This window comes from Chiloscyllium punctatum, chromosome 7 (genome assembly GCF_047496795.1).
Source record: "Chiloscyllium punctatum isolate Juve2018m chromosome 7, sChiPun1.3, whole genome shotgun sequence".
NCBI classification, from domain to species: Eukaryota; Metazoa; Chordata; class Chondrichthyes; order Orectolobiformes; family Hemiscylliidae; genus Chiloscyllium; species Chiloscyllium punctatum.
This window is the reverse complement of record NC_092745.1, coordinates 50,981,052-50,995,996: the sequence shown is the minus strand read 5'-3', so window position 1 is coordinate 50,995,996 and position 14,945 is coordinate 50,981,052. Positions and strand designations below refer to the sequence as shown.

At 44.8% G+C, this 14,945-nt stretch overlaps 1 protein-coding gene across 2 annotated transcripts in view; it reads left to right on the top strand.

Annotated features, from left to right (window-relative positions):
- The window catches only part of LOC140479633 (uncharacterized protein C1orf21-like), a 200,018-nt gene that overhangs the window by 161,524 nt on the left and 23,549 nt on the right, over positions 1 to 14,945 (top strand). For both annotated transcript variants that reach the window (XM_072573531.1, XM_072573530.1), the window contains exon 4: positions 27 to 103. In XM_072573531.1, coding sequence (XP_072429632.1) covers positions 27 to 103 — 77 coding nt within the window. The remainder of the gene's footprint in view (positions 1 to 26; positions 104 to 14,945) is intronic.

Genomic DNA, 14,945 nt, shown 5'->3' with positions numbered 1-14,945 from the left:
CGTTTTGTGGATTTTTGTGTTCTCAGGACAGGAGTGCGTTGCCAAATGTTAAAGCTAAACTCAGCAAAGAAGCACCAATACTAACACACACACCTAGAGCAAAGTAAGTAGCATTTTTATTGCATTTTAACAGCTTTTTGATGCTCACAAATTCCTAATGCAAAGAAGATGATTTGTCTCTATTCCTGTTGTATTCATTTATTTAGAAATTGAAAGTTAATTTCCTCTATAAAGCTATCTTTTATTATCCAAGTAACCTTTCAATTCTAAATTTTAACGTTGTGTTACTTAAAAAAAAATGTTATTTATATCATGCTTGTATTTTTGGAAAACAAGAACTTCACCTCACTCTCTGACAAGAGACGAGAACGCTAAGAAAGCTATTGAACATCAATGGTGAAAATATGTTTGATATTGTTCAACCAAGTAATGAAATTTGTAAGCTCTGGTTAGATTCTGTAGCTTTTATCAACATGCTTTGTATTTTCATTTTGTAAAATTTTAATGTAATATTTTATTTTGTTGACTGAAATGGTGATGCTCAAAAGCCCCGGTTAAACCCTGATGTGTTGCAGACATCATCAATGTGCATTCCAGCTTCTGCTTGCTTTAAAGTACAGGTACTTTTACTAATCACAAACCCCAGAGTTAGCATACATCCAAGGCTCAACAATTAAGTTGTATTAATATGCAATTTAAACAGTCTTGCCATTGTAAGGAACCTAGTATTTATTTAGGTATTACATGTAAATTATATATTTTTTTAAATTTACTACAAATAAGCCTGTCTATCTTGGTCATTGTGATTTAGCTCTGAACAACTGCATTACAATTCTTCCATCCAAACTGGTGCATGGCCAGTGTGCATATTGCATTTGTGCAATTTAAAAGAGTTGCAACAACTATTTACATCTACATTGTGCCTCTGGTGTAGCAAAATGCCTAAGGTGCTTCATAGCATTAATTAGACAAGTGTAGAAGCAAAAGAGGAGATATTCAGAGCAAGTGAGTGGAAGGTGCATCAGAGATTGGGTATTAATAAGGCGATTCTTAGGCTGTGGGCATCACCAACAAAGTTGTCATTTTATGCCTTTAGAAAGCCTTGAACTACAGGCAATGTGTGATTTAGGTGATCCCACAGAGTTGTTAGATAATGGGTACCTGGATCTAAATTTAGCAGCATTGAAAGAGCTGTGGTATATCGTCAAGTCAGAATGTGTGAACTATTAAATGCGATCAGTCCTGTGTGTTATGTGATTGAGAATTCTTCTGTTTTACGTTTCTTACACTTCTTGCTAAAATGTAGAAATTCAGTTGAAACTCACATTCTTTAACATTATGAATAGGAAATAGAACTTCTCTTTCAGAGTAGGTCTCAAATTTCTGGAAAGATTAGTTTTCCTGTTCGTTATTACCAAAAGACATAGGAACAGAAATTAGGCCATTCAGTCCATCGAGTCTGCGCTACCATTCAATCATGGCTGAGAAGTTTCTCAACCCCATTCTCCTGCTTTCTCCCCATAACCCTTAGGTTTTTGAGTATCAAAAGAATCATCTATCTCAGTCTTAGATATACTAAATGACCTAGCCTTCACAGCCTTCTGTGGCAATGGATTCCATAGATTCACCATGCTTTGACTGAAGACGTTCCTCCTTATTTTCATTCTAAAAGGTCTTTCCTTTGCTCTAAGGCAGTGCACTCCAGTCCTAGTCTCTCCAACCAATGGAAACATCTTCCCAACATCAACTCTGTCCAGGCCTTTCAGTTCACTGTACGTTTCAATTAGAACCCCACCTCCCCCCCCCACCCCCCACCCCAATACTTCTAAACTCCATCAAGTATAAACCCAGAGTCCTCAAATGTTCCTCATTTGTTAGGCTTTTCATTCCCGGGACCATTCTTGTGAACCTCCTCTGAACAAGTTCCAGAACCAGTACATCCTTCCTGAGATAGAAGGTCCAAAACTACGCACAATACTCCAAAGCTGGTCTGACAAGAGCTTTACAGAGCCTCAGAAGTACATCCTTGCTTTGATATTCAAGTCCTCTCAAAATAAGTGCCATCATTGTACTTACCTTCCTAACTACTGTAAGTTTACCTTGAGATAATCTTGGAGTAGAACTCTCAAGATTCTTTGCACTTCAGATTCCTTAATTTTCTTTCCATTTAGAAACTAGTCCATGCCTCTATTCTTCCTCCCAAAGTGCATGACCTCACACTTTACTACATTGTACTCCATCTGTCATTTCTTTGCCCAGTCTCCTAACTGGTCCAAATCCTTCTGCATGCCCCGCCTCATCAATGCTACCTGTCCCTCTACCTATCTTTGTATCATCTGCAAAACTAGCCAGAATGCCTTCAGTTCCTTTATCAAGATGATTAATACAAAAAGTGAAACATTGTGGTCCCAAAACTGACCACTTGTCACCACCCGCCATCCTGAGAAGGACCCTTTTATCCTCACTCTCTGCTTTCTACCAGACAGCCAAGCTTGCACTTTGCATCTGACATCATGGGCCCTTACCTTACTCAGTAGCCTCTTGGGTGGCACCTTGTCAAAGGCCTTCTTGAAGTCCAGGTAGCTAACATCCACTTGCTATCCTTGGCCTTATCTGCTTGTTACTTCCTCAAAGAATTCTACAGATTTATCAGGCATGACCTCCCCTTGATGAAACCATGCTGACTTTTCCCTATTTTATGATACAATTCCCAAGTATGCAGAAATCTTATCCTTCATGATGGATTCCAGAATCTTACTCACGACTGAGGTTAGGTTAATCTGTAATTTTCCGTCTTTTGCCTAACTCCCTTTTTAAACAGGGGTGTCATGTGAGCGATTTTCCAATCCTCTGAGACCCTCCCTGATTCATGATTCCTCAAAGCTCACCACTAGTGCCTCGGCTAGCTCTTCAGCTATCTCACTTGGAACTCTGGGGTGTAGTCCATTTGGTCCCAGTGATTTATCCACCTTCAGGTCATTTAGTTTTTCCAGTTTCTTATCCTTGGTGATGGCCACCATACTCAGCTCTGCCCCCTCCCCTTCTTGAATTTTTGGGATATTTACTTGTGTCTTCCACTGTGAAAACTGACACGAAGCAATTATTCAGTTCCTCAGCCTTTTCCTTGTTCCCCACTACTATCTCTCCAGGTCATTTTCTAGCAACCCAATGTCCACTTTTGTGTCTGTTTTGCTTTTTGTATGTCTAAAGAAATTCTTAAGTCTTCCTTTATATTACTGGCTAGTTTATCCTCATATTATTTAATCTTCACCCTTCACTGCCCTTTGCCACATTATATGCTTTCTCATTTGCTTTTATTACGCAGCAATGTAAGAAGAAGGTGCTTTCCATGGGGAAAACTGATCACCTAATCGTGAAAGGTTTCTTCTTGAAAACTGCAAAACTATTGCTATTATACTCAACTTGTTCAAATTTCGAAACCATCTCTTATTGGGCGGCACGGTGGCACAGTGGTTAGCACTGCTGCCTCACAGCACCAGAGACCCGGGTTCAATTCCCGCCTCAGGCGACTGACTGTGTGGAGTTTGTACATTCTCCCCGTGTCTGCGTGGGTTTCCTCCGGGTGCTCCGGTTTCCTCCCACAGTCCAAAGATGTGCAGGTCAGGTGAATTGGCCATGCTAAATTGCCCATAATGTTAGGTAAGGTGTAGATGTAGGGGTATGGGTGGGTTGCGCTTCGGCGGGGCGGTGTGGACTTGTTGGGCTGAAGGGCCTGTTTCCACACTGTAAGTAATCTAATCTAATCTAATCTATTCTCCATGTGATTCAGAGTAGCAAGCAACCGTTGCATTGTAATCCGTTGTTTTCCAGTTTGCGGGAAAATGCTCAATAATAGATTAGATTAGATTACTTACAGTGTGGAAACAGGCCCTTCGGCCCAACAAGTCCACACTGACCCGCCGAAGCGCAACCCACCCGTACCCCTACATTCTGGCAGTTTTATTTATTTTTTAAACTCCCTCCTTCCTAGTGCAGTGAATCTGAGGCTAATTGACTTGCTTTCTGTGACTGATTGGGATCAAAAAACAGCATGTACCAGACTCCAAGCTGTGATCTCCGTCACATACTGGTTCATGCATCATGACTCAGTCACCAGAGGAGCAAACTCTTAAAATGGCTTCATCCACTCACTGGACTTGCTGCTAATTTAGAAGCTGTTTCAGCAAGGAATGAGTTTTTGGTTCAGTATCTGAAGACTAGACCTCTTATCTTGGCATCAAAGAAGTGAAATTTAATGTAATGGAAATGTTCCATATATATTTGGAGATCATTCATATTTAAGCAGCAGATTGCAAGCCCTAGTTAGTTTCAGAATACATCCTGAAAAGTTTAACATTTATAGTTACTAAATGCAATGAACAACAAATTAATATTTCATACTGACTGTGAAGGTAACCAAATGAATTCCATGGCCTGTGTTATCTATGAAATAGAGTCATAGACTCATACAGCACAGAAACAGACCCTTTAATCTAACTCGGTCATGCTGACCAGATATCCCAATCTGATCTAGTCCCATCTGCCAGCATTTGGCCCATATCCTTCTAAACCCTTCCTATTCATATACCCATCCAGATGCCTTTTGAATGTTGTATTTGTACCTGCCTCCACCATTTTCTCCAGTAGCTCGTTCCATACACTCATCACCCTCTGTGTGGAAAAGGTTACTCCTCAGCTCCCTTTTAAATCTTTCTCCTTTCACCTTAAATCTATGTCCTCTAGTTTTGGACTTTCGCTGCCCAGGGAACAGACTGTGGAAGTTCACCCTATCTCATGATTTTATAAACCTCTATAAGGTCACTCCCTCAGCCTCCGACAGTCAAGGGAAGAAAGCTCCAGCTCAAACCCTCCAGTCCCAGCAATATCGTCGTAAATCTTTTCAGATCTCAGGTTTAACAACATCTCTCTTACAGAAGAATGACCAGAATTGTAAGTAGTATTGTAAAACTGGACTCACCAATGTCTTGTACATAGAGTCATAGAGATGTACAGCATGGAAACAGACCCTTCGGTCCAACCCGTCCATGCCAACCATTTATCCCAACCCAATCTAGTACCACCCCCAACACCTGTACTCAATGTTCTGACTAACGAAGGCAAGCATAGCAAATGCCTCCTTTAACATCCTATCCTCCTGCAACTCCACTTTCCCAGAACTGTGCACCTGCACCCATAGGTCTCTTTGTTTGGCAACACTCCATTACCATTAACAGTGCAAGTCCTGCTCTGGTTTGCCTTACCAAATGCAACATCTCACAGTTATATAAATTAAACTCCACCTGACACAAATATGATTGTTCTGATCGGTAAACTCACTTAGCTGCATGTTACAATTTCCAGCTTGTAATTCAGCATTCATTCTGGTCCATTTTCATTCAGAAATATAAATTTGGGGACTCTAATTTTGCTACACATTAAAGATGACATCATGATTATTTTCAGTCTGTCGGAATTTATAGGACTCATAAATTAAATTGTGATATTTGAGTGTAATGCTGTGGCTCAGTTATTCTAAAGCTATTATTGTAATCTTGAAATGAGTAAAGAACTGTGGATAGAATGACTATTCATGTTAAAGGGCATCAACAGACAAACTGAATAGGCCTGATTCTCTGTATATTTTCATTTTTTAAAAAAAAATCATCAATGAGATGAGAACATCACTAGCTTAGCTATCATTTATTGTCCATCCCTAATTGCCCAGAGGGCAGTCACATTGTTGTGGGCCTGGAGTCACATATAGGACAGACCAGGTAAAGATGGCAGTTTCCTTCCCTGAAGAACATTAGTAAGCCAGATGGGTTTTTCCTGACAGTTGACAATGGATTCATGGTCACCATTAGATTCTTAATTCCACATACTTATTGAATTCAAATGCCACCATCTCCTGTGGCAGGATTCAGACCCAGGTCCCTGGGACGTTACTTTGGTCTGTGGATTAACAGTCCAGCAATAATGCCATTAGGCCACCACCTCCCCTGTGCAAAGTGGCAACCAATCTAAATCGTTTCTTTAGGAAATAAGTAAAAATAAAGCACAAACAGGTCACCATGGTACCAATATCCCATGGCTTCTTGGTATTACGTTACCTAGGTTTGATTGACACTCTTTCATTTTGAACTGTGTTGCACTGTATTTTCAGATCTCAGTGAGTATTTATGTTGCCAGTAATCTGCCTGTGCCATATTTGAATGTAATGACCCATAAGCTAAAGAAGTGCTTTGAAGTCAGTGATTTTGTTGGCACCTTTAAGAAGATTGGAATTTATGTTGTGCCTTTCATGGCTTCATGATGTCCCAAAGCACTTGACAGACATTTATACTTTTGAAGTGTACTCACCTTTGCCAAATGGGAAATTAGCAGCCAACTTGAACACAGTAAAACCAGCAATGTGATGATGATTAAAACATTTATTTTGATAATGTTGGTTAAAAGTAAATATGAGTCTGAACACTCACGGCAACATTTCTGTTCTTGTTTGTATTAGATATCATGGGATCAGTTATTTCTACCCAAGACTGGCAAGTGAGACAGAATTACAGAATAGCGATGTTGAAGAAGGAGGCCATTTGGCCCACCCTGCCTGCATTAGTTCTATTCCCTTGTGCCACTTTCCCTAATGGAGTATTCATGTAATGTCTCATTTTCAATTAGCACCTCCTGACAATGCAGCACTTGGTCAGGACAGAGTTGCCAGTCCTTTCAGAAACGGATTTGAACTTATGACATTACAGCCTAGACAGGAGAATGCGATCACTGAGATCTCTGGAGATGACACATATTACTGCAGGCTACAAGAGTTCATCATTGCTCCTGATCTGACTAGGTTAATCTGTCAACCCATGTTATTGCATGGGCATTTTCCCATTAGGCAGATGTGACAGTTGACAACAATTACACACCATAATTTAAAGGCAATTAAGCAAACACAATGAATGGTTTATTGAGAAAGGACAGTGATGGTTCCTTCTGCAACTATGTGCAATCTGATTTTGAGAAAAACAGATAACTGGTATCTTCCAGAGGTTCCCAAGCTGGAGTTGAAATTTACTGAATTAGCCAGCTGAGATAAAGCAAGGAGTAGAATGCTACTGGCAGTTGTATCCAGTGGCCATTTTAATGGACAATATTAGCTTGGGATTCTTGGTCTGGCTGTAATCCAGTGAACTTTGGACCAAACAGCAACGTCTTACATTGTTGGTTGGAAAGAAAATTGAACTGGAATTGAGACTGCCATTGTTATCTGGGTTGTGATGGAAGGATGGTCAATTTGATATGGAAGGAAAGACTTCTATTTACATAGAGCCTTTCATGACCATAGGATACCTAAAGTACTCTATAGTCTGTGACGTATTTTTTACAAGAGAATACACTGCAGTATTGTTGGTAATACAACAGCAAATTTGTGTGCAGCAAGCTTGTACAAACAGCAGTGTGACAATAGTTAGCTTTTATGATATTGATTGTGGGATGAAATTTATCTGGATATTGGGCAGCACGGTGGCTCAGTGGTTAGCACTGCTGCCTCACCGCACCAGGGTCCCAGGTTCGATTCCAGTCTTGGTCGACTGTCTGTGTGGAGTTTGCACATTCTCCCTGTGTCTGCATGGGTTTCCTCCGGGTGCTCCGGTTTCCTCCCACAGTCCAAAGATGTGCAGGTCAGGTGAATTGGCCATGCTAAATTGCCCATAGTGAAAGGTGCGTGAGTCAGAGGGTAATGGGTCTGGGTGGGTTACTCTTCGGAGGGTCAGTGTGGACTGGTTGAGCCAAAGGGCTTGTTTCCACACTGTAGGGAATCTAATCTGATCTAAAAAAAAAGCTCCCCTGCTACTCTTCAGAATAGATCAATGGAATGTTTTATGTCCATCTAAATGAGTAAGGAGGATCTCAGTTTTTACAGATAACCTGAAAGCAGGTTCTGCTGATACTGTGTCATGTTGGAGTGTCAGCCTTGATCATTGTGCTTAAGGACCAGAGTTGGACTTTAAGTCACAAGCTTGTGACAAGGAGATACAACAGCTGACATCACGTTATTGCACTGTGCCCAGCATCAGGGAACAGCATCACTGCTTTGAACAGTGATTTGCATGGAAAGGAAAATTAATTTCCAGCCCCCCCAAAAAAACACTCAGTATGTGCAGTTGAATCTCTAATTCATCCAGTGCCATAGAATGACACTGCAACATAATTGTATGAATTCTACAGTCCAGGGAACAACGTGCACACAATTATTTAGCAATTATGATTTGTTTGATTTTTTTAAAATTTAAACCTGCTACAGGAAAGATGTTGTTAAACTTTAAAGGGTTCAGAAACGATTTTCAAGGATGTTGCTGGGGTTGGAGGGTTTGAGCTGTAGGGAGAGGCTGAATAGGCTGGGGCTGTTTTCCCTGGAGCGTCGGAGGCTAAGGGGGATCATGAGGGGCATGGATAGGATGAATAGCCAAGGTCTTTTCACCAGGGTAGGGGAGCACAAAACTAGAAGGCATAAGTTTAAAGTAAGAGGGGAGAGATTTAAAAGCCATCTAAGGGCTTATCACACAGAGGGAGGTGCGTGTAAGGAATGAGCTGCCAGAGGAAGTGGTGGAAGCTGGCACAATTACAACAATTAAAAAGCATCTGCATGGGTGCATGAAAAGAAAGGGTGATTTTTGAGAAGATTTGTAGCACAGGTTGAGATTCAGCGAGCAAATGTAGAACCTATGAATAGGAAGGTTCAGAGGGATATAGGCCAAATGCTGGCAAATGGGACCAGATCAGTTTAGGATATCTGATCAGCAGAGACAAGTTAGACTAAAGGGCCTGTTTGTGTGCTCTAATTATAAATTTCCTCAGTCCCAGGATATCACTGCAGGAAGTTCCACAGGTTAGTATCCTAGGTGCAACCACCTTCAGCTGCTTTATCAATGACCTTCACTTAGTTATAAGGTCAAAAGTGGGGATGATTGCACCATGTTCAGTGACTCCTCACAGATATGGAAATAACCCACGTCTATATGCATCAAGACCCAGACAGCATTCAAGCTTGGACTGACAAGTGGCAAGTTAGACATGCACCACACGACTGGAAGACAATGCGCATCAATAAGAAGAGAGAATACAGCCATCTCTCAATGGCACTGCTGAATTCCCACTACCAACATCTTTGGAGGTACCATTGACCAGAAACTGATTGGGACTAACCACATAAATACTGCTACAATAAGAGCAAGTCTGACCCTAGGACTTCTGCAGGGGCCAACTCACAAATTGACTGCCTAAAGCATGTCAAACACCTCCAAGGCAAAAATCAGGAATGTTGGTGATTTTTTTCCATGTGAAGCTCCAACAATACTGCAGAAGCTCAACACCATCCAAAGCAAAGCAGTCTGTTTGGTTCACACTACATCCGCTATTATTCCCTCCACCTTCTGCATTCAGTCCCTCTAAGACCGATGCACAGTGACAGAAGGTGTACCTTCCACATAGGATGAATGCCATAACTCCCCAAGACGACATAGAAGGGTAAGGGTAGCAGACACATGGGAACATCACCTGCAAATTTTCCTCTTAGTTATGGACTATCCTGGCCTGGAAACATATCAACATTCCAATAAATGTTGGTGACATCACTTCTCGTGAATGAATAAGAATAAAGTTTCCATCCTTCAAATCTAATGAATTAATTGCAGTGCAGTGACTGCTAATGGACAGTGTGGCACCTTGTCCATTTTGGTCCCACAAACATCAATGTACTGTTCGTTTCCAGAACACCAGAAGGATTGTTTCTGGGATATCAAGGCCAATACTGCTTGAGATGGCTTCCTTTTGTCAGAGATTGAACATCTTGATGTCTGCAGAGAAAACATTGTCCTGAAAGAACATCACCAGCTAATAGCTAATGAAGCACTCCCATTGATGCAGGATCTTAATGATAAAGTTGCTCAGCTGAAATCCCGTAGACCCTACTGAATCACACTCTGCATTATATACACTGATAACACCTCTGTCTCTTGATGAAGCATGTCTTGGCTGAACGTCACCAACTGCAATCTGGTAACGAACCTGAGAGATGCAATCACAGATTTCAACCTTCCGTGGAAAATCTGGGCAGCCTTCAGTCTCTTCAGGGCAGGCCAGAGGAGATGTGACCTCTTGATCCACAAGTGGACCATATGTTGCTGAGATTAGAGGGTTTGAGTTATAAGGTGACGCTGACTAGGCTAATGTGTTTTTTTCCCTGGAAAATGGAGGCTGACCTTTATTGAGGTTTATAAAATCATGAGGGGCATGGATAGGGTGAATAGCCAAAATCTTTATCCCAGGGTAGGAGCGTCCAAAACTAGAGGGCATAGGTTTAATGTGAGGGGGGAATGATTTAAATGTGGCCTAAGGGATAACGTTTTCACGCAGAAGGTGGTGCATGAATGGAACAAGCTGCTAGAGGATATTGTACAATTACAGCATTTAAAAGGCATCTGCATTGGTGGGGTAGATGAACAGGAAGTGCTTAGAGGGATATGGGCCAAATGTTGCAAATGGGACTAGATCAGTTTAGGATATTTGGTCGGCATGGACGAGTTGGGCCAAAGAGACTGTTTCCATGCTGTATGATCCTATGGCTGAGAAATGGCTCAAGTTGTGACTACAGCCATCCAGATTCCATCATTGCCCACTCACTGAGAGGTCCATTCAAGGTAGTGTCACAATCATTCACACAGTGGCAATTGAAGCTGGGGAATGGATTGTTAACCTCAACATTGAACTGTAATGGCTTCTCCAGGTGTAAATTTATTTTTAAAAATGACCCAGTGATGCTGCTTTTCATGGATTGGAAGCTCCAGTTTAGTGATAGTGGATACCACCTCAAAATACAGAACTCCTGCAGTGCTGCATTGAGATTTCAGCCTTGATTATGTACTCAGGTCCTCAAATGGGTTTGAATCTACTATTATCACAACTGTGTAAAAACAATGACTACAGATGCTGGAAACTAGATTCTGGATTAGTGGTGCTGGAAGAGCACAGCAGTTCAGGCAGCATCCAAGGACCAGTAAAATCGACATTTCAGGCAAAAGCCCTTCATCAGGAATACAGGCAGAGAGCCTAAAGCGTGGAGAGATAAGTGAGAGGAGGATGGGGGTGGGGAGAAAATAGCATAGAGTACAATAGGTGAGTGGGGGAGGGGATGAAGGTAATAGGTCGGGGGGGGTGGAGGGTGGAGTGGATAGGTGGAAAAGAAGATAGGCAGGTAGGACAAGTCATGGGGACAGTGCTGAGCTGGAAATTGGGAACTGGGGTAAGGTGGGGGGAAGGGGAACTGAGGAAACTGTTGAAGTGTTCCGAGGGGGAAGATGAGGCGTACTTCCTCCAGGCATCTGGTGGTGAGGGAGCAGCAGTGAAGGAGGCCCAGGACCTCCATGTCCTTGGCAGAGTGGGAGGGGGAGTTGAAATGTTGGGCCACAGGGCGGTGTGGTTGATTGGTGCGGGTGTCCCAGAGATGTTCCCTAAAGCGCTCTGCTAGGAGGCGTCCAGTCTCCCCAGTGTAGAGGAGACCGCATTGGGAGCAACGGATACAATAAATGATATTGGTGGATGTGCAGGTAAAACTTTGGATGTGGAAGGCTCCTTTAGGGCCTTGGATGGAGGTGAGGGAGGATGTGTGGGCACAGGTTTTGCAATTCCTGTGGTGGCAGGGGAAGGTGCCAGGATGGGAGGGTGGGTTGAAGGGGGGCATGGACCTGACCAGGTAGTCACGGAGGGAACGGTCTTTGCGGAGGGCGGAAAGGGGTGGGGAGGGAAATATATCCCTGGTGGTGGGGTCTGTTTGGAGGTGGCGGAAATGTTGGCAGATGATTTGGTTTATGCGAAAGTTGTTAGGGTGGAAGGTGAGCACCAGGGGCGTTCTGTCCTTGTTACGTTTGGAGGGGTGGGGTCTGAGGGCAGAGGTGCGGGATGTGGACGAGATGCACTGGAGGGCATCTTTAACCACGTGGGAAGGTAAATTGCGTCTCTAAAGAAGGAGGCCATCTGGTGTGTTCTGTGGTGGAAGTGGTCCTCCTGGGAGCAGATACGGTGGAGGCGGAGGAATTGGGAATACAGGATGGCATTTTTGCAGGAGGTAGGGTGGGAAGAGGTGTAATCCAGGTAGCTGTGGGAGTCGGTATGTTTGTAAAAAGATGTCGGTAGCAAGTGGGTCGTCATTAATGGAGATGGGGAGGTCTAGGAAGGGGAGGGAAGTGTCTGAGATGGTCCAGGTAAATTTAAGGTCAGGGTGGAATGTCTTGGTGAAGTTGACGAATTGCTCAACCTCCTCGTGGGAGCACGAGGTGGCGCCAATGCAGTCATCAATGTAACGGAGGAAGAGGTGGGGAGTGGTGCTGGTGAATTACGGAAGATCAATTGCTCTACGTAGCCAACAAAGAGACAGGCATAGCTGGGGCCCATATGGGTGCCCATGGCTACCCTTTTGGTCTGGAGGAAGTGGGAGGATTCGAAGGAGAAATTGTTCAGGGTGAGGACCAGTTCGGCCAAACTAATGAGAGTGTCGGTGGAAGGGTACTGTTGGGGACGTCTGGAGAGGAAAAAACGGAGGGAAGAGTTGGCGTTTGGCTTCAGCGGTGTAGAGGTCAGTGCGCCAAATTACCACTGCGTCCCCTTTATCTGCTGGCTTGATGGTGAAGTCGGGATTGGAGCAGAGGGATTGGAGGGCTGCGCGTTGTGTGGGTGATAGGTTGGAGTGGGGGAGGGGAGTAGACAGGTTGAGGTGGTTAATGTCCTGGTGGCACTTGGAAATGAAGAAGTCGAGGGCGGGTAATAGGCCAGCGCGGCGTGTCCAGGTGGATGCAGTGTGTTGGAGGTGGGCGAAGGGGTCCTCAGAAGGTATGCGGGAGTCCTGATTGTGAAAGTAAGCTCGGAGGCGGAGGCGGCGGAAGAATTGTTCGATGTCACGTCGTGTATTAAATTAAATTCATTGATGTGTGGACGGAGGGGGATGAAGGTGAGTCCTTTGCTGAGGACTGATCGTTCGTCCTCAGTGAGGGGAAGGTCTGGAGGGCTGGTGAAAACTCGGCAGGGCTGGGAGCTGGGAGCTGGGATCTGGTGTGGGTGTGGAGCTGGGAGTGGGGGTGGAGCTGGTAACTCGAGTGGGTGTGGTGGTGGGGGGGAATGGAGGTGGAGTCATGAGCAGGGGTGGGGTTCTGGGGAGCGGGGATGGCGACAGTGGGATCTGTGGGGTGTGTGTCAGCAGAGTGCAGGTGAGTGGCATTGGTGGGGGCGGAAGTGGTGGCAAACACGGCAGTGGGGGGGGGGGGGGCGGAAGTCACTGAGCGTGTGACATCAGCGATGATGTGAGTGGCAGAAGTAATGTCACATGTGTTCCTCCAGACCAAAGGGGTAGCCATGGGCACCCGTATAGGCCCCAGCTATGCCTGACTCTTTGTTGGCTACATAGAGCAGTTGATCTTCCGTAATTACACCAGCACCACTCCCCACCTCTTCTTCCACTACATTGATGACTGCATTGACGCCACCTCATGCTCTCGCGAGGAGGTTGAGCAATTCATCAACTTCACCAACACATTCCACTCTGACCTTAAATTTACCTGGACCATTTCTGACACCTCCCTCCCCTTCCTAGACCTCTCCATCTCCACTAATGACGACCCACTTGATACTGACATTTTTTACAAACACACCGACTCCCACAGCTACCTGGATTACACCTCTTCCCACCCCACCACCTGCAAAAATGCCATCCCGTATTCCCAATTCCTCCGCCTCCACCGTATCTGCTCCCAGGAGGACCACTTCCACCACAGAACACACCAGATGGCCTCCTTCTTTAGAGACTGCAATTTCCCTTCCCATGTGGTTAAAGATGCCCTCCAACACATTTCATCCACATCCCACACCTCTGCCCTCAGACCCCACCCCTCCAACTGTAACAAGGACAGAACACCCCTGGTGCTCACCTTCCACCCTAACAACCTTCGCATAAACCAAATCATCCACCAACATTTCCGCCACCTCCAAACTGTCCCCACCACCAGGGATATATTTCCCTCCCCACCCCTGTCCGCCTTCCGCAAAGACCGTTCCCTCCGTGACTACCTAGTCAGGTCCATGCCCCCCTTCAACCCATCTTCCCATCCCGGCACCTTCCCCTGCCAACACAGGAATTGCAAAACCTGCGCCCACACCTCTTCCCTCACCTCTATCCAAGGCCCTAAAGGAGCCTTCCACATCCATCAAAGTTTTACCTGCACATCCACCAATATCATTTATTGTATCCATTGCTCCCAATGCGGTCTCCTCTACATTGGGGAGACTGGACGCCTCCTAGCAGAGCACTTTAGGGAACATCTCTGGGACACCCGCACCAATCAACCAAACCGCCCCGTGGCCCAACATTTCAACTCCCCCTCCCACTCTGCCGAGGACATGGAGGTCCTGGGCCTCCTTCACCGCTGCTCCCTCACCACCAGACGCTTGGAGGAAGAACGCCTCATCTTCCGCCTTGGAACACTTCAACCCCAGGGCATCAATGTGGACTTCAACAGTTTCCTCATTTCCCCTTTCCCCACCTCACCCCAGTTCCCAAGTTCCAGCTCAGCACTGTCCCCATGACTTGTCCTACCTCCCTATCTTCTTTTCCACCTATCCACTCCACCCTCTCCCACCTCCTGACCTATCACCTTCACCCCCTCCCCCACTCACCTATTTTACTCTATGTTACTTTCTCCCCACCCCACCCTCCTCTTGCTTATCTCTCCACACTTCAGGCTCTCTGCCTGTATTCCTGATGAAGGGCTTTTGCCCGAAACGTCGATTTTACCGCTCCTCGGATGCTGCCTGAACTGCTGTGCTCTTCCAGCACCACTAATTCAGAATATTATTACAATTGTACTGAGTTATATTTAGCACTTGTATCCTAACCCTAACAA